The sequence below is a fragment of the Pipistrellus kuhlii genome, unplaced genomic scaffold (genome assembly GCF_014108245.1).
Source record: "Pipistrellus kuhlii isolate mPipKuh1 unplaced genomic scaffold, mPipKuh1.p scaffold_m20_p_1, whole genome shotgun sequence".
In the NCBI taxonomy this organism is placed as follows: Eukaryota; Metazoa; Chordata; class Mammalia; order Chiroptera; family Vespertilionidae; genus Pipistrellus; species Pipistrellus kuhlii.
Window position 1 is genome coordinate 23746284 of NW_023425404.1, and position 20208 is coordinate 23766491.

The 20208-nt window shown below is 43.7% G+C and overlaps 1 protein-coding gene across 9 annotated transcripts in view; it reads right to left on the bottom strand.

Moving 5' to 3' along the window:
* Positions 1-15188: 15188 nt before the first annotated feature.
* Positions 15189-20208, bottom strand: part of KIAA0586 (KIAA0586 ortholog) — a 95428-nt gene continuing 90408 nt past the window's right edge. For 8 of the 9 annotated variants that reach the window (XM_045580097.1, XM_045580102.1, XM_045580106.1 and 5 more), the window contains one exon: positions 15189-15517. In XM_045580097.1, the coding sequence (XP_045436053.1) occupies positions 15375-15517 (143 nt within the window). In that variant the 3' untranslated portion in view covers positions 15189-15374. The remainder of the gene's footprint in view (positions 15518-20208) is intronic. The other variant, XR_006741287.1, reaches the window with a different exon arrangement.

The window sequence follows — 20208 nt, forward strand, 5'->3', positions numbered from 1 at the left end:
AAAAAATCATCATACACACGCTTTCTCATTACTGATCAGTGTTACTGCAATACACACGCCATAAAAGAGAAGATGTAATGATGCACCTTCTACAAATCTACCGAGGGACAACTCCAGCCCTCTCTAGCCCTTGGAGGATGGGAACCACACCCTGCCATCCCCTGTCAGCCCTCCCAGGAGGGTCTCCCTGTCCTGGGCCCAGGGCCTCCGGTGCGGTCACAGAATGAGGCTATGGATTCACTGGGAAGCACGTGTCCCTTTTCTGGTTGGAAGTCCAGCGTCCCTGAAACTTGACGTGTGTTCCCTTCAAGCAAGAGCTCTGTTTACAACAGTTAACGGCAAAGGGGCCTGAGGCTGATGCCAAGAACCAGATTATTCCCTCTTAAAAATTCATCCTCCCAAAGGAGCAGGACTCTTATTAAAGGGGGAGGATTTCAAAGCCATTTTAGAACGGGACGTCTGGGGGTTATTTTTCAGGCATCAGAAAGCATTTACGTTCGGCTGCTTCTTGATCCAAGTAGAACACTTCGAGAGATAAGTGAGGTTTGTTTCCTGAATTTAAGTGACAGATGCAGGACAATAAAAGGCCTTTTTTTTCTTTTTCTTTTTCTTTTTTTCTTTTCTTTTTTTTTTTCCAGGAGCCTAGAAACTGGAACGAGGATAGACAAATTTCAAGACTGTTAGAGATTGAGAAACCTAACAGGACACCTCCCCGTTAACACATTCTCAATGCACTTCAGACTTCTTGGCTGTTCCTGAACTCTTTCCCATGAAGCAAGGCATCAGATGTCACTGTCAAAAGACATGCTGGCTGATCCTTTCCCCAGCGTGGGAGCACGGGACAAGTCCTCAGCAACTCGGGGTGCCCAGCCTGTGGAAGCGGCAGCAGCCTCCCCTGGTGGGAATGAGCTCCCCTTGCCGGTGGGCAAATGCATCCATTCACCTGGTCACTCAAGACACAGCGGAGGCCGGCCTCTTCTAGAAACGGGTCCCGGTGCCGGCGAACCGACAGCATCCCCCGGGCCCTTCACCAGCTGCGAGTGCGGTGGGTGTGGAGTGGGGCCTATGCATCTTAGTTGTTCCACGGTTAAAGTGACTGGATGTCCCGCTTTTGGCGGGACAGACCCGATTTTTAACAATTTGTCCCGCGTCCCGCGGTGTTTTAAAAAAGTCCCGATTTTTGGAAAGAATGCACGACAAGCTAGGGAACAGTGGGAGAACGGGAAGGGAATATACGGTTTTTGGCGGCCATGTGGCTATTTAGCCAGGATATGAGTTTTATATTATTTTTGTTAATTTTATAATGTTAAACTTTAATAATAACAAATAATTGTTGAGAACTGATTATTGAGAACTGCCTATCAAAGTTCGCATTGTTGATCAGTTGTTAGAATTGTGGAATACGCGCTGTCCTTACCAGGAACTAATGCTGCGACTGAACGCATTGTTTTCTACGGTAAATGAAGTGTGGACATCAGAAAAATCACAATTAAGTGTTGAGACTTTGAAAGCCATTTTATGTGTGAATGGTGTCCCGCTTTACCAATGTTAAAATCTGGTCACCTTATCCATGGTCCACAGCTACTCCTGTAAACTTAGGATATCACTGCGGAGAGGAAGTGTACACGCAAAGGGGAGTCATCTTCTCCAAATTCTTGAGCCACCCTCCGTCTTGGCCATCTATTCTGTTCCTTCTTTTGTACTGACTGGCTTCCAGGGCCTTTCTAGACAAGTGCCATCGTGGAAAGGTTCACGGTGAAGGAAAAAGGAGAATGTTTAAAATGAAGGTGTGGCCACCTCTCCCTCACCATTTTATTGCCTCTCCAATTCCAGCTTCCAGTAATGGCATTTATAACAGACTAACCTTCCTGCCAATAACAATTACAAATTTCTAGACAAAATATAAAACCACTGGAGAGGGACCAAAAGCAGGCACGAACAAGAGGATATTCATACCTTGAACGAAGGAAAACACATGTGTTGAGATCCCCATAGACCCAGGGCCCTTCCCGATGCACATGGCTCATTGATTGTGCCTCTGAAGGAAAAAATAATCGTACATACGCTTTCTCATTACTGATTAGTGTTACTGCAATACACACGCCATGAAAGAGAAGATATAATGATGCACCTTCTACAAATCTACCGAGGCTCTCCAGCAAAGGGATCGTCTTGTTGGCCTAAAAGTCAGAATTGGAATCCAGGCCCTGGGCCTGAGAGGCTGAGAATGGAGCAGGGAAACTCTAGAGAAGGGAGCCCTGGGCTGGAGCCCGAATATTTGCACACAGACGTTCAGATCCTTAGCTGACTCCTGCGCTGCACATGTGTCGGGTGAAAAAGCCAAGGAACTCAGTAGAAAGCAACAGCTGGAAGCCTGGAAATGCTGAGTAGAGATGTCAACAGTTGCCCAACACTGGGAAGACAGTTGAGGATTCACGCCCCTCCAATATAGAGGGGCTTGGTAAACAATCAGAACATTCCACTGAAATCCTAGAAGGGCCGTGGCTTAAGAACAGGAACCACATCCAAAGGCGAAAGGCTGGGCTTATGAATGCTGACCCCATTAAGATTTAAATAGATCCTTATAAATTTCTCCCCAACATTTACTCAAGCTTGGCCAGATCTCATATTCAATCCCCTCCCCCTCTCTTCAGAACATGGGCTACTCCTACGAGTCCAGACCTGACAGTGCTTGCATTGTTAGAGGGAAGTGCTCCCCGTGTGTTTCAGACCTCTGAGAACTTAGTGGCACTAGGATTCTTTGATTCATTATGTTCTTACCCAAATACTATCTTGTCCTCCATTTCCCTGCGAGTCTATATTTTATGGCAGTGGATATACATGCAGCCTTCTTTAATAGCCAGGAGTTAAGGAGAGTTGGTGCTTGCTTGCTTGCTTTGTGTGTAAAAAACATGGTACTTGAGGACCCACCCTCATATTTTTCTGAATGTCCAAATAAACGATCTGAATCATTGGACTTTCCCATGAGAATCCACTCTAGGACAACAGGCAGTTCACAAGTCATTCACAGGGAGACTTCAAATATCTCTTCAGAAAATTGGCAAGAAAAGAGACAAAGTATCTTAGAAAAAAGTTATAACTCAACACAATTTTGGTGTACATAATTGAACATTTCTAACCGCATAATTTAAAAAATAACAAATTTAGAGACTCCATATTTTTGGTCATAATTTGTCTACAGGCAGATCTACTCTCTATCCTCCTCCAAAATAGAAACTATCCCTTACATTCAAGGCCCCAAACTCAAGGACAATTGAGAGAGAGGGTTTTCAGGATTGCCCTTCCAATAGCTTATTAAGACACGATTCCAGAGCCGTTCCCTGGGGAGGCTACAGAAGTCTCCCACAGCGACACCACGTTTCTCATGTCCCTAACTGCCAGAGCCATCTCTCTCATGTCCAGGAAAGACAAGGCTGCCTAATAGGCGTGTTAATTCAGCGGACAGGGTCCAAACCAGAAGCCTGTTGCCCAGCTGAACAGATCTCTTGATCTGGTAGCTACAGCATGCCCACCCTGCCTGCATGGGGGGCGCGGTGGCTAACTGATCAAAGCTCCTGCCCCAGGCTGAACAGTGCTTGCTCCGGCACTAACCCTGCATTCCACATGCTGTACAACCCCTGACACTTCCAGGAAACACTCTTTGTCAGCTTTCCTTTGTCAGCTGCCGCGCTGGTTAGGAAATCCTTCTACTGTCCACACGGCACATCACAATTGAACATCATTCCCATCTGAATCCCACCACTTACTTCCCCTTCTGGGGGAAATCCATGGTGTGTAGCGAATGGTACCCTGGGGATTAAAAATGTGTAGGTCCTACTAAAGCTAAACATATGCCCAGAAGCTACCAAATTGCCCAGAAATATACCCAAGAGAATTCAGCGCATCTGTCCACCAGAATAAATATACAGTAATATTCTTAGCGGCCTCATTCATAACAAAGAGTGGCAACAATGCAAATGTCCAGCAATAATAGAATGCGTAAATTCATTGTGGAATATTTATACAACGTAATGCTACATGGCAATAAAAATAGCAAACAATTTGATATATGCAAAAACACATATGGATCTCACAGAAATTACATTGCACACAAGAAGCCAAAAAAGAAATTGACTATATGCTTCCATTTAGGTGAAATTCAAGAAGCAAAACTAACCGATGGCGATAGAAGGGGGAGTGGTGGTTACCTCTGACAAGGAGGGCTGTGTTCTGCCCAGGAAGGGGGCACAAAGGAACCTTCTGAGGTGCTAGGAAATGTTCTATTTCTACCTGGAAGGGATTTACACAGGAATACGTAAAAATTCCCTGCACTCTTTATCGTCAGTCCTTTTCTGTATAAAATAATGTACTTTAGTAAAAAACTAAGAACGCCCGGGTCAAATCTTAGTCAATCCTTATTTAATACTATTTTTATTTTATTTATTATTTTTGTAACTTATATTTTTATTTACTTCAGAGAGGAAGGGAGTGGGAGAGAGAGACAGAAACATCAATAATGAGAGAGAGTCATTGATCGGCTGCCTCCTGCATGCCCTGCACTGGGAATCAAGACAACAACCTGACATGTGCCCTGACTGGGAATTGAACCGTGACCTCCTGGTTCATAGGTCAACACTCAACCACTGAGCCATGCAGGCCGGGCGAATACTACTTTTAGATGGGTCTTTCCTTAAACATGACAAGGCATCTCCTGTGCAGGATACTCTGTAACCATTGTGCATGAGCCACCAAACCTGCACTTTTGCCTTGTGTTCAATCTGCCCAAGTGGATGAACTAATCGCGCTGACTTGACTTTGCACTCTGGCAAAAAAAAAAAAAAGGTGGGTGGGGAGAGAAGGAGGGAGAGGGGGAGAGAGGGAGAGAGAGAGAGAGAGACAGAAAAATATTGCTGAAACCGGTTTGGCTCAATGGATGGAGCATCGGCCTACAGACTGAAAGGTCCCAGGTTCGATCCCGGTCAAGGGCATGTACCGTGGTTGCAGGCACAACCCCAGTAGGGGGTGTGCAAGAGGCAGCTGACTGATGATTCTCTCTCATCGATGTTTCTAACTCTCTATCCCTCTCTCTTCCTCTCTGTAAAAAAAATCAATAAAATATATTTTTTTAAAAAGAAAGAAAATATTAAGCAGATAGTAGGTGTGAATTTGGAATTGTGCATAACTTTGGGATGCTATGGACACAAAGGGAAGTTTTGACTTCTGATGGTACCCTGATCAGAACTGGTGAAGATATTAATGATTCACTAAAAGTGGCTCGAGGTTGAAAAATGCCTTTCCGTTAAGGCAGAAACTCACAGACAGGACATTGCCCCAGAAATCAATGGGATGCCCTTCCCACTCACACGCTAAACAAGCAGCTTCCGTTACCCCCGAAACGAGTTCTACCACATTCACTTCTCCCCCACCAACTGTGGAAGGGAAATTGGCTCGATTTATACTGGCTATAGCTGGCTCAGAATCACCGGTCCAACCTCCAAAAACAGTCTTGGCAATTACAGGAGCGTTTTCTCCATAAAGACAGGTTCTGACAAATCTCCTGACAGCTGCTCAAAAATAACACAACCCAGCCAATGGCTGCTGATTAAATAGCCCCATGATGTTTTGCATCTTGAATCCAATCAAGTTCCACAGTAGATAAATACACAAAAATAGAAATGTTCAAAATCTGACCAAGAAGTGATAGAATCATGTCTCACCTATATCGAGGTAACCCAGGTAAACCTGAGAAGGCAAAATACAGAAACTCCTTCTCAAGGCCCTTGGAACATTTACAAATGGATTTGATACAGCTATCCAGGTCTTTGGGCTGTCACGACACATCGTCAGCAGTCTGCAAGTTTTCAGGATAATGAAAAGCTATAGATGTGACAGAGTAGACATTGCTAGATGTGTTCCCGGCACAGGGAATCCTCTCCCGTGACTGTTTTCAGTCCTACAGGAACTCTGCCAGGCATCTCTCCTAACTCAGAAACTCACTCTCCATTCAGGAAAGGAGAAATGAGACAGTGAAGCTAAGAGTGTCCCGATCAGGGTTGGCAAACTACAGCCCTGGGGAAAATCTGGCCTGTAGGCTGTTTTCATGTGGTCCACAAACTTCATATATATATATATATATATATATATATATATATATATATATATATATATATATATATATATATATATATAGTTTGTTTAAAAAACAAGGAGATATGGAATATGTGGCAGAGACCATATGTGGCCTGGAAAGCCTATATATTTACTACCTGGTCTTGTACTGAAAAAATTTGCTGACTCTGAGTCTAAACTACCAGAAATCCTTAACCTGCCTTAGCTTAATGTTTTGTCACTGGTGTTAACGGCCACATGATCACTTCCTCAGACCATACACATTTTCTCCCTGGGACATCATATAATGATTAGGCCTCACTCCACCAACTACTATATTTTGCTGCATGAAGATCAAGTTAAATACTGCCAGAAGCTAATCTAGTTCACTCTATGCCCAACACGTAGAAGCCACCGTCCCAAAAAAGACATCATCCAAACCTTCGTTTGACTTCTAGCTCAGTGACCAGGTTCACTAGGAGAGATTTCAGTACATATTTAACTGCAAAAATGGTGACAGTTCTTCCCATCGCATCTGCATGCTCCTTTGCATTTGACTTTGCAGATCTTTCCATCAAGAGATGGGAGTCTGTTTCTCAACTCTTCGAGTCTGGGCATGGTTATGAGACTTGCTGTGGTCTACAAGGCATTAGCATGACTTCAGCAGAGACTTGAAAACTGCTTGCACATGGGTGCTTGCTCTCTCCTGTGCTCTTAGGAACCCTCACCCAGTGTCATGTAAATGACCTTGAGTTAGACTGCTAGATGACTAGACACATGGCCCAGTTACTTCCATTGCCCTGTCAACAGCCAGCAACCACTGGGTGTGTAAAGGAGGCCGTCAACTACCATTGATTTCCTTGTAAGAGTTTTAATGTGTAATATGGGCTGTTGTTTTCCTTCTGTTTTCTATGACTCCTTTTCTTCATTTTTTCCTCTCCACTTTCTGAAGAAAAAAAATAAACAAAACAAAAAAAACATATTTCCCCTACCTTGTTTCTATGAGTCAGACCATGGCTTCAACTGCCAACTGACCTCTTGCTGGGCCTGTTGCCCTTTCCCAACCCTTGGGGTCACTCAAATGATGGGAATACCTCTTAAGGCTAACAAACCACCCCATCAAGATTAAGACCCGAACAGCTCTTCAATAACCTAGTACAACCAATATCTCTTGACCCAGATACTAGTTGTTATAATTACATAGAATTACAGGCAGCTAATATATTTATCCACAGAGAAAAATCAACCCCATCACCTTTTAAAGTAATCCTGGATGTCTATGGTACTTTCCAAACCCATGTAATTATTGAGGAATACAACCAAAGGAAATAAAAACAGTTGCCATGTTTATCAAGGAATCCTATACAACTATCCCAATGGTATATATACACTGAGTGGCGAGATTATTTTGATCTCTGAATGCATAATAATCTGGCCATTCAGTGTGTGTGTGTGTGTGTGTGTGTGTGTGTGTGTGTGTGTGTGTGTGTATTAGAGGCCCCAGTGCATGAATTCATGCATGGGTGGGATCCGGCCAGCCTGAGCAGAGGGTGGGGATATAGGCAGTTGACCAGCCTGTCTGTTGGTTGAACTCCTGGTTGAGGGGACAATTTGTATATTAGCCTTTTATTATATAGGATATACACTGAGTGGCCAGATTATTATGCGTTCAGAGATCATAATAATCTGGTCACTCAGTGTATCTCCTACATTATAACTTAATATTCCTCCTAAAGTAAAAACTTGTAGAAAAAAAAAGTCTTTGTTCGAGAAAAGGTGGCTACAAAAATGTCAATTGAAATAGTTATCACCGTTTGTCATAATAACTCAAGGGAAAAGATATACACTTTCAACTCTTTACATATAGAGCATATCAGTGTGCACACAGGCCTGTCCATTATCTGTGACATCTGTGTATACCAAGAACTGTTCCTGGGACTCCTTACCAGCTCTTTAAAGATATTAAACCCTGTGCAGTCTCACCATCTGGGTCTCCTCAGAAGTCTCATAGGAGTGACATCCCAGGAGAAGTGAGAGGATCTATTGACTTGCTTGTGGGTTTCTACCTTGGTTAGGTCCCTGTATTTAAGAGCTGTGTCAGTAACTTACCCCTCACTGTGGCTGAAGTTATAAATGAGACCATTCACACTATAAAGAACCAGCAAAAGACTTTGATTTGCTTGCTCTCTTGGTAATTAATGGACCATCCCATAACTTTACACAATATTTATCAGCCTCACAAGTGGACATCTGCACGCTGGCTAATATTTCCTATTGTTTCTAGGTAAACATTTCGGTACAAAAAGAAAAAAAAATCTTAAAAACACCCAGACATAGGCTCAGTACACTCAAAGTGTTGACAGTGTGAGACTCGGAATCTAGTCTCTGGGCATAAAATAGGGTAAATGAAAAACTGGCCTCCTGAATTTTCTAAATTGTAAAGAGAGCCAAACTTGCCACTTTAATAATTTGCCCTTCCCTCAATGCATCTCTAAGGGAGTCTTTAAAATTACTATGAAACTGATATTTCATGGCCAAATGATGGTTCTATACTGGGAAGAGACAGAATTCCTTGTGGTCAACCTTCTCTAGGAGGAGCAGATGACCAATAGGGGAGAAGGACTACCCCATCTGGCCCATAAGTGTCCACACCACACTGTATGCCCAACGTGCTTCAGAGTTAAGTTTTGTCGAACAGATACACTTATATGTTACTAGAGGCCCAATGCATGAAATTCGTGCAAGGGGCTCAGCCCTCACAGCCCTAGCTGCCTCGGTCCATCATAGCCGGCTGCACTGTGGCCCTGCCCACTGGTCATTCCAGAAGGTCGTTCCACTGTCCAGTCTAATTAGCATATTAGCTCTTTATTATATAGGATGGTATATAAGAGTGCACTTTAGTGGGTATCATCTCAGTAACATCACAGCAATCCTAAGGATTCCACTCTCCATTATGAATGTTCAAGTTACTCACCTATCATAACATCAGAACTTTTTTAAAAAGATGCTTCAATTATAAAATTAACCTTGGATTGGGGATGGTAATCCACCATGAACTAAGAAATGCTATTTTATACAAAAATAGTAAGTTTTTTATTAAAAAAATTAAACTGGTCTAAAAATGTTTAGCATTTAAAAAGAAAACTTGAAATACCAGAAATATGCAAGTGATAAGAAATTTACTGAAATTGAAGTAATCATCTCATGAAAATAAAAACATTTATTTAATTATTCTGTTAATGTGCACATTTATTTTATAATTTATACCAAAGGAACATTTTTTAAAAATCAATCTTTATTGTTCATATTATTGATATTACAAAGGTTCCTCATTTCTTCCCCCCTCCACCAGGTTCCCACCCCACCCTCCGCCCTCTCCCTATCCCCCATTGTCCTTATCCATAGGTGCACAGTTTATGTTCAGTCTCTTCCTCCCTCCCTTTCCCCAATAGTAAATCCCTTTTCAGATAGTAAATCAGTTACTTAGCATTTTCTCATATCAATAATACCTCCACATGCCCAAAGATACACTTCACACAAAAGACATTTCCAGATAGGTCAACCAACCTCATCCAGGCCCCACACAAGGCACTCACAGATCAACACCCCAGCGCTATACTAACTCAACACATCCAGATCTAAGCCTTCATCACTTGATTCAGCAGACCCTCAAGTTCCCGCAAAAGTTTCCAGCCATGTCTGAGAGGCAGCCTTGGGGTGGGGGCAGGCGAGGAGCGAGCTATTCCGGGCCTGGCTGCTCCAGGCCTGGCCTCTGTTGCTCTGGTCCGTTCCACAACCAGCTGCTCCAGGTCTGGCCACTGCCGCTCCCGACCTGGTTGCTCTGGGCTTGGCTGTTGCTGCTCCGGGCCTGGCCGCTCCCAGCCTGGCAGCCGCTGCTCCAGGCCTGGCCGCACCCAACCCGGCTGCTCTGGGCCCAGCTGCTCCGGGCCCGGCTGCTCTGGGCCTGGCCGCTCCCAGCCTGGCAGCTGCTGTTCCGGGCCTGGCTGCACCCAACCCGGCTGCTCCGGGCCTGGCCGCTCCCAGCCTGGCAGCCGCTGCTCCGGGCCTGGCTGCACCCGACCCGGCCACTCCGAGCCTGGCAGCCGCTGCTCCAGGCCTGGCCGCACCCGACCCGGCTGCTCCAAGCCTGGCAGCTCCCGACCTGGATGCTCCGGGCTTGGCCACTGCTGTTCTGGGCCTGGCTGCTCCCGACCCGGCCACTCCGGGTCTGGGTGTTCCTGGACTGGCCACCCTGGGCTTGGCCGCCTCTGCCTCAGGCCTGGCTGCCACTGCCCCAGGTCTGGCTGCTCCAGTGCTGGCTGTTGCTGCTCTGGACCTGGCTGCTGCTGCTCTGGGGCCTGGCTGTTGCTGCTCCAGGCCCGGCTGCCATTGCCCTTTGTGCCTGGCCACTCTAGGCCTGGCCGCCGCTGTTCCAACATTCTGTCCTTTTTTTTTTTTTTTTTTTTTAAAAAAAAAAAACAACGCATTTATGTTGCAATGTTGGCTGCTGAGTTGAATTCTGACTTAGTCTTTGATTTTTCAAGATCTTTTTTGTATTCCCTCCTAAGTAATTTTACTATCTTTTGCTCTCACTTGATTTCTTCACATTGAAAACTTCTTCAGTTTCTTTCTCCTTGTCCTGGAAGCTCAGCAGGTTGGCCTGTGGCACCCCTTTGTTCTCTGCGGGCCCCTGCACTGCTTCAGCCTGTTGCCAGTGTAGGCACCGCCACCCAGGAAGCAGCCCCCGGCCTCGGCTCCATTGCCCACACTCAGCGGTCGAAGGCTCAGGGGCACCCCCGCCTCAGGACCCCGTTGCCCGGCTCCTTGCTGGCGCCCGGCTGGCCGGTGTCTGGCAGGGGTCCTTCTCCTCATCGCGTTCCTCCAGTCTGGAGCTTTTTTTTCTCCTTCCCGCTGGGAGAGTCTAGCATCAGAGTCAACAGACTGTCCTCTGCGTATAATGTGCGCGACTTCGGGGGCTCCGATTTTCGCCACTCCCCCAGGACTCCACCTCACAGCCCCGTCTCCCTCTGGGGGATTGGCCTAGAACTGGAGTTCAGGGCAGTCGGGAGTGGGGCTCAGCACCGCAGGAGGTTTTGTTTCTTCCCGCCAGGGCATTACAGCATCAGAGTCAACATTCTGTCCTCGGCGCGCAATGTGCGCGACTTCGGGGGCTCTGCTTTTCGCCGCTCCCCTGGGACTCCACCTCACAGCCCCGTCTCCCTCTGCTTAAGCCTGGGTCCCCAGGGATTGGCCTAGAACTGGGGTTCAGAGCAGTCTGGACTGGGGGTCAGCACCGCCGGAGGCTTTTTTTCTTCCCGCTAGGGCAATCCAGCATCAGAGTCAACATTCCGTCCTCTGCGCGCAATGTGCACGACTCCGGGGGCCCTGCTTTTCGCCGCTTCCCTGGGATTCCGCCTCACAGCCCCGTCTCCCCCTGCCGGAGCCTGGGTCCCCAGGATCTGGCCCATAACTGGGGCTCAGCACTATCGGTTTGGGGGTTCAGCCCAGGCCGGGGGTTTTATTTCCTTCCTGCTAGGGAACGCCAGGCAGCACCCAGCCTTCTCCTCCTCTCCGGCTGCGTCCTCTCCGCGCGCGCACGCGTGCAGGAGCGCACCATATCTCCGTACCTTAGTCTTTTTTCAGCTCCTCTGATTTTCCTTCTGGTTTTCTCTTTCCTTCTTGTTGTAGAATTTTCAGTCAGTCGACTACCTGTAGCTCTGGGCAATGTCCACTCTACATTTTAGTTGTATTCCATTGAAATTGTTGTGTGCTGCTGCGGCTAGGTGTCTACCTGAGCAGCCAACTTGGATCCTTTCTCCCAAAGGAACTTTTTGAATGCTTGATACCCACTAATAGTAATAGCCTTAGTCTTTTTATTTTTATTATGTATTGGGTGTATAGCTTAGTGGTTGCAATCGTATACTTTATTGTTCCCCTCAATATTTCCAGAACCCCAACTGGCACCATACATAGATATCACAGTATTATTGACGGCATTTCCTATGCTTTACTTAGTTCCCCGTGACCAATTTCTGTAACAGCCTAAATCTTGATAGAGTCTACCTCTTAATAGCATATCTTATGTATAGTTCATTCCAGAAGTTACAAATTATAAAATTAAATTTAAAAAATTGTTAAGCTTATAACATAAAAATGGTATTTAATTTACTTTTACACACACAGTTCTATTCCAAAAGGGTTGAGGTGATTGGCAGAAAAGAAGTAACTCCGGCCAGAAATAATTCTATAAAACAAAGTACTGATGAGCAGACACCAAAAAAATTTTTAAAAGTTCAAGCGCTCAGTAGTGAAATAAATCAAAGATTATACTTCTGTCCCCAAACTAAAAAAGGCAGGTTTACCATGGCTGTGGGGGCAGGAGGGGAGACTAACAACAAATTTCAATAAAGATTTTAAAAAATGCTTTCACTAAAATTGAGAATTTTTTTTCAAAACCAGAAAAAGCTCTGCAAACCAGAAATAGGGGTGGGGGTGGGAGGAGATGCTGTTTAAAATGAAGCAGCACTCAGAAATGTTTCCCGCCGACACCGGTTTGGCTCAGTGGATAGAGCGTCAGTCTGCGGAGTGGAGGGTCCCAAGTTCGACTCCAGTCAAGGGCATGTACACTGGTTGCGGGCACATCCCCGGAGAGGGGTGTGCAGGAGGCAATTAATCGATTTTTCTCTCTCATCGACGATTCTGGCTCTCTATCCCTCTCCCTTCCTCTCTGAGGAAAATCAATAAAATATATTTTTTTTAAAATGTTCCCCAGCCTTCCCCTGTCCATGGAGTTGTAGATGAACACGAAAACAAATTACGATCTACACAATGGCATTTTGTTCTACTTTTCAAATGGGAACCGTGACAAGCAGACCTGTCCACGGGCCACAGCAAAGAAAGAGAGGCCTGACGCACCCTGGAGCATTCAGGGAGCCAGACTTCCGGAGGGAGGAGCGGGCAGAGGGACGTGAGGAAGGCGGGCACGTTTCTGCTTCCCTAAGTGTGAGCAGCTTCTATCTTCAGTCAGAAGACATCCTCAGACTCTTCTGAAGTTCTCCAGGCAGCGGGCCTTGCTAGAAGCTTAAGGAAGTCTAAATCGCTCTTCAGTAATTCTCAACCTCAAATGGACATTAAAATCGCCTCCAGAAGGTCTTTCTCCTTTTTCAATACCAGCGCCTGGGCCCCCCTCCAGGTCAGTAAATCAGAGCGCTGGGTCTGGACCCCAGGCACTTTTAAAGCAGCCCGTTCTAAAGTGCACTCAGGGCTGAGACTCACTAAAGAACCAAGAAAAAGACCGAGCTAAGTCAAAAGACAATAGTCACTGTGGGCTTGAACTTCAGGAGTGAAAGGAAAGTGATTGTGCTAAAGACAGGCTGCCCTTCTCATGTACTTACACCTCTGATGGGAGATGCCCAAATCCCTCAAGATAAAGACACCCACCACTCACTGAGCGCTTATCTGGTGCCAGGCACTGTGCTGGGTGCCACCCAACATTATTGATAATCCCCATCCTGCCAACTAATTAGGAAACCCACTTACCCAGGCAGCACGAAGGAGGGCTTCATTTGCCTCTAACAAGAGCACGTAGGTGAAGACACTGGAATAAGAACCCACGTGTGCCGATTACAAAGCCATGCTTTTATTTTCTTTCTTATATTAATGATAATATATCGATACTTTGAAAAGTAATCCAGTCTCATTTCACAGTTTTTTTACAAAGTATAAAGCTTTCTAAGGTAGACCTAATATATATTTTAAAACTGAATGCATTCATAACTTTTCCTGTTACAACTGTACTTCAAATACACAATAGCTGTGGTCATCCTTGACTCCGATCACCTAGCGCAGCGGTCGGCAAACTCATTAGTCAACAGAGCAGCGAACCACGGCCCGCAAGCCGCATGTGGCTCACAGAGCCACAGTTTGCCGACCACAGACCTGCCCCTCAGTCCTGGAGACAAGTTAGCAGTTTCTTATCTTCCTAAAGATACTTAATGCACACACAAGCAAATATATCTATTCAAGCATATTCAGCATGGAACAAAAGCAGGTGTCCGGTTGTTCATGTGGAAACTAATACAATAAATAATACAAGAATAAACTACTTCCCATACAACTGTAAGCCTACTTTACCCCACCCTGTATGTGTGTACACACCATATATTTGATTCCTCTGTAGTCCATTTTAAACAGTGATAGTGTAATTTACACACTTCTTGTATATGGCTTTTTCATTTTAATAATATATCTCAGAGCCCTGGCCAGTGTGGCTTGGTTAAGTGTCATCCAATGCACCAAGAGGTCAGTGGTTTGATTCCAGGTCAGGGTACATGCCCAGGTTTCGGGCTTGATCCCTAGTAGGGACATCTAATTGATGTTTCTCATTGATGCTCTCTCTCTCCCTCTCTCCCTCTCTCTCTCTCTCTCTCTCTCTCTCTCTCTCTCTTCCTCCCACCCTCCCTCCCTCCCTCTCCCTTCTTCTCTCTCTATAAATATGTATAGATCAATAAAAAACATATTTTTTAAATATGTATATATATCTTAGAGATAATTCCATATCAACCCATAAACACTTTTAGATTCTTTTTTGTATCACCATGGTATTTCATTGTATAGCTTTATCATCACTTTTCAAAAATTACTCCCTTACTGATAGGCATTAGATTGATTCTAATTATTTACTGTTATAAAAAATTTGGGCCCAGCTGGCATGGCTTAGTGGTTGAGTATCCACTTATGACCCAGGTGGTCATGGTTTGATTCCCAGTCAGGGCACATGACCAGGTTGTAGGCTCCATCCCCAGTGGGGGGCATGCAGGAGGCAGCTGATCAATGATTCTCTCTCATCACTGATATTATCTATCTCTCTCCTTCTCCCTGCCTCTCTGAAATCAATAAAAATTATTTTTAAAAATTTTGGAATGAAAGATCCTGACCAACATAATTTCATAACTATTGTATGTACAAATAATTATATCTGTAGAACAAATGTTTGGATGAGAGAAGTCACACATGCCCTTTCCAGTATTCTGCGGTGCCTCAGGATTCTAAGAAATAATTCACAGCCACATTCACAATGATTTACATTTCAAATACTTTATTTAAAAATTTTACCTACTCAAATCATGCTTTTCACTTTAATAAAAGTTTAGAAATAAGTTTTCAGAATACGCTCAATACCAAAACAGTGTGAGAGATGGTTTTATTTCAGACAAAAATGACCTCAAAACCAGTGGCACAAGTACTGTCGTGGTTCTCACTCCCGCTCAGAAGGTGTCTACTTCCGAGGACTCCGAGTCCCCCTGGATGCTCGGGGATGAAGGGCAGTCCTCCGGGTTCGCCGAGGGCAGCCTCACAGACATTTTGGTGGGTGACCTCTGACTAGTGAAGGGTGCTCCTGCTTTACTGCCTGTAAGAGGAGAAAGTTGTTCAGCTAAACAGATGTAGCCTGAGTATCACATGCTTTAAACTTTGCTAAATAACACAGGGGGTCAAAACAAGGACTGCATACGAGGTAATTTCTTCTCTCAAGGTGCTCAGAACTTGTCACAGAGAGAACATTTTAAAAGTATATGATATGAATGCTTATGTGCATTCATATCATATAAAGAGTGGGTTGAGCCTTAGCTGGTTTGGCTCAGTGGAGAGAGCATCATCCCACAGACTAAAGGGTCCTGGATTCAATTCCAGTCAAGCGCACACACCTTAGTTATGGGTTCCGGGCCCTGATCGGGATGTGTGCAGGAGACAACCAATAGATGTGTCTCTCACATCGATGATTCTCTCTGCCTTTCCCTCTCCCTCCCACTGTCTCTAAAAGTCAATGGGAAAATATCAAGTGAGGATTAACAACAGAAGAAAATCATAAAAAGAGAGAGAGAGAGAGAGAGAGAGAGAGAGAGAGAGAGAGAGAGAGAGAGTTATTTGGGGGGGGAAAGGGGGGAAGGTTGGGAGTTGGGAGAGAGCATGAATTCTGGAATATAATAGAGCTGGGCAGCTGGACTTATCCATCGATTTACTCAGCAAATATCAACTGAGCACCTATTATGTGCCAGGCACTGTTCTAGACTCTGGAAATTTCATCCGTGAACAAGACAAAGGCTCCAATATCACTGGCATCATATTCCAGTAGGGTATAGGAGCAAATGAGAAACAAGTAAGGAAATAAACGTAAAGAATGTCAGGAGATGATGTGCCATATATATATATATATATATATATATATATATATATATATATATATATATATCTATATATCTATATATATATATTTTTTTTTTAAGTGAGTGACAAGAGGCTTTGGGAAAGTCATTAACTTCCCTAAACCCTAGTTTCCCCACCTATAAAATAAAGATAACTACCTACCTCAGAGGGCTCTGTGAACACTAAATGGAATAGGCACAGGGAGTGTTTTGTATGGCGCTGGCACAGGGAAAGCACTCAGAATAGATGAGCTCTTTATAGGAGCTTCTGTTCCTTTTATGTAACTGGAGAGGAACTATCCCCAGAGGCGATGACCCTCAGGGTGGGCCACAAAAGGTAGCTGCTTCAGAAAGGGAAAGCCTGTTTCCAGAAAACGCACTAAGCAAACCCCCGCAGCTCTAGAAGGCCTCCAAGTAATTGTGTTACTTTTAACTCTAGTAATTGTTTTTAAACAACCAATTATGTGAATAAAATACACTATTTTACCTAAAATTGTTTCACAATGTACATTTCGGGGGAAAACTTTATGAAGTATTCATCTCCATAAGCTAAAACAGACACAGTTTTAAGAACTTTAAAAGAGACATTTTTAGACTGAGAACATTTTTTTTAGAGCATCATTTTCATTCCTGTTAACAGGCAAAAAGTACATTCCCATCCAGTTATGGTCCTTTACAGTTTCTTTTTTTAAATATATTTTTATTGATTTTGTACAGAAAGGAAGGGAGAGAGATAGAGAGCTAGAAACATCGATGAGAGAGAGTCATCAATCAGCTGCCTCTTGCACACCCCCTACCGGGGATATGCCCGCAACCAAGATATATGCCCTTGACCAGAATCAAACCCGGGACCTCTCAGTCCCCAAGCTGACGCTCTATCCATTGAGCCAAACCAGTTTCGGCTGGCCCTTTACAGTTTCAAAAAAATTTTTTTTAAGGAAAAGACAAACTGTCTTAACAAACCATCAGTAAAGCAAACAAATTTTCTACCTATAGTAAATACAGTCTGATGCTTTTGAATTTGACTTTCAAAATTTCCAAAGTCATGTCATTACTCTATGATGTAATTGTTTCAACAGCTGTTTTCAGGTTTTTATTTTTTAAAGAGACCATTTCTCCATTCAATGGGTTTGCAGTATGTCATTTAGCCTGGTGTGCGTTTACTAGGAGGCTGAGATGCCACTGAGGGAAACCATGAGCGTGAAGCTTCCTGAGATGTACTTTCATATACTTTGTAGACATTTGAAATCTGAAGTTCAAATTTTTTAGGCTTTACAAATATTTAAAATGTATTAAGAAATGTTATGCTTTCTGTTCTCTGATATTGGATTTACAAGACAAAGGAACAGAAAAGCTAAAACTAATTTATTCTAAGTAATATAAAGATTTAAAATGTCCATTTAAGATTTTTGCCTGTATATTATCTGTATAATTTTTTAAAAATATACATAACTTTTGAAAAGGTTTTTCAATTTAGATAATTCAATTTCATCATTGGGCCTTACATTCTGACTATAGTAATCTTCAAATACTTGGTAACACCTATTATTACTAGAATATCTCTGTCATTTGCTAACTTCGAGAAATTCAAACAAAGTCTTCTCTCGTAAAACAACATTAAACAAGCAGATAATTGCATGTGGCACAAGCTACATATGTGAATTTGTGGTATTCTTCTATGAGACGAGTAGATAAAAGTACTTTAAATTGCCAGGTTTTTGTGTTTTCTACATGCAGATAAAGACTAGTTTCTTATAAACTGCACATTTAAAAATAAAATTAAAAAGGAAAGAAATATAATGGTCTTTTTATTACTATTATTCCTCACCTGAGAATATGTCTATTGGTTTTAGAGAGAGAGGAAGGGAGGGAGAAACACTGATTTGAGAAACACTGATCTGTTGCCTCCTGTGTGTACCTCAACTGGGACCAAACCTGAAACCTAGGTGTGCCCTGCCAAAAAATCGAACCTGCAACCTTTTCATCTAAGTACATGAAGGTTCTTAACCCATATTTCATGGATGGACAAGCAGGATCTGCGAATACCCTGACACAGTATGCAAACTATTTTCATGTAAAAGTACAATTGAGGAGGGAGACAGATGGGCATAGCTATTGATGTCTTAAAGGGGTCTGAAGCCCCAAATACTTAAGAATCATTGCCTTAGCTGAAACCGGTTTGGCTCATTGAAAGGTCCCAGGTTCGATTCTGGTCAAGGGCATGTACCTTGGTTGCGGGCACATCCTCGGTGGGGGGTGTGCAGGAGGCAGCTGGTCGATGTTTCTCTCTCATCGACGTTTCTAGCTATCTCTCTCCCTTCCTCTCTGTAAAAAATCAATAAAATATATATTTAAAAAAAAAAAAGAATCATTGCCTTAAAGGCTACCACAGACCGATGAGTTATTTTTCCAGCAGTAATGGCAAAATAACTCTCCTGTTCATTGTGGATGCCTTCTTTTCCAAAGGCAGCTCTATGACAGCAGTTACCAAACTGCACTGTAATTAGTTATGTACCTGTCACTTCCACAGGCTAGTACACTCCGTAAGAGCATGGGCTGGGACCTGCAGTCATTGTCTTCTGAGTGACCAGTACAGTAGATGCACAGTAAGTATCTGTGACCTCATCTCCTGTTATTTTTTGCTGTGGGTCTGTTGTTCCTGTTAAATGTGGGCTACACAAGGTCAGCGACTGTGTCTTGTTTATCTCTGCATGCTACAGAGTTGTAGCATAATGCCAGGCCTCGCAATGATGGCTGAACCTGAACTGACTGGTTTCCACCTCGAGTCTGGGGTTCCTCATGACTAACAGCTTGCTTAGATTCCAGGCTGACCAGATCTGGTCTTTAGAATCAGCCCTGAGTGCCAGCAATTGCAATCACTTCCCAGCTGTCTTTGAAAATGTAACAATATTTCAGCTGTGTTTTATTGAGTTCTTGAAGTATTTTTCCTGTCCACCCTGGACGCATCTCCTCTTGCTTTAATTCCTTGTTTAAGCAGCTGCTAAACTCTCCTGCTGCATCCAATTCTCCTCACATACTTAACCCGGCCCTGCGGAGTTTGCAGAGTTATAGCGTCAGTGCGTGAGAAAAACACTATGTCTTTATGGAGAAGGTGCCTGGTCACTTGATGTTTAGTATGTAATATTTTATCTGCCTTGCTTTCCAGAATTAGTCACTATTAAACATTTCTATCCTTGCTTTCATGTTTAAAAGTGATTTAATATGTTAGTATAGTCTCATCCCAAAATATACTTAGACATAAACCCCATTACATTTTTAAGTTTACTATCGCTTCTGTTTTCCGAGTTGACAAATGCTTCTTTTAAAATTTATAATTTAAGATAAAATTCTTCCTATAGGAAGAATAAATGCATCGGCACCTGTAAAAACAACTCCGATTCTTTTTCCTCTAAAAAAGCAAGAGTTAATGTGAAAGATTCGTTTCTTCTTATGCCAGGTTCCAGCTGCTTCACTTTGTTTAAAACTGACTTCAAAGTTTAAACACTGTCCTGTCCCAACAAATAACCTCCCCCAGATGGAATTATCTCAAGTGCTGTCCTCGGAGCTCTGAATACCACACCTGCAGCCTTTTAATTCAACATTTTATAAACTTTCCAGGGGAAATGATAAATTTTTTCTGTCCCCTAACTTCCGGAGCATTGAGCGTAGTGCCTGAAGGGAGTTCTCTACATGGGGAGCGTTGGTATTGTAGATATTTAGGCAAATAATAAACTGGGCTCGCTCTCCCTCCAGGAGCCTTTCCCTCCCCTTACTCACCCAGGTGTATTGCCTTTGCCTTTCCCTCTCCTAAGCTCCAAGAACCCTTCTTTTGCTCCCGTAACATATTTCCTGCATCTACGCAGCCCAGCTGGCTTACCTCTACTTCCTCTGTAACTTT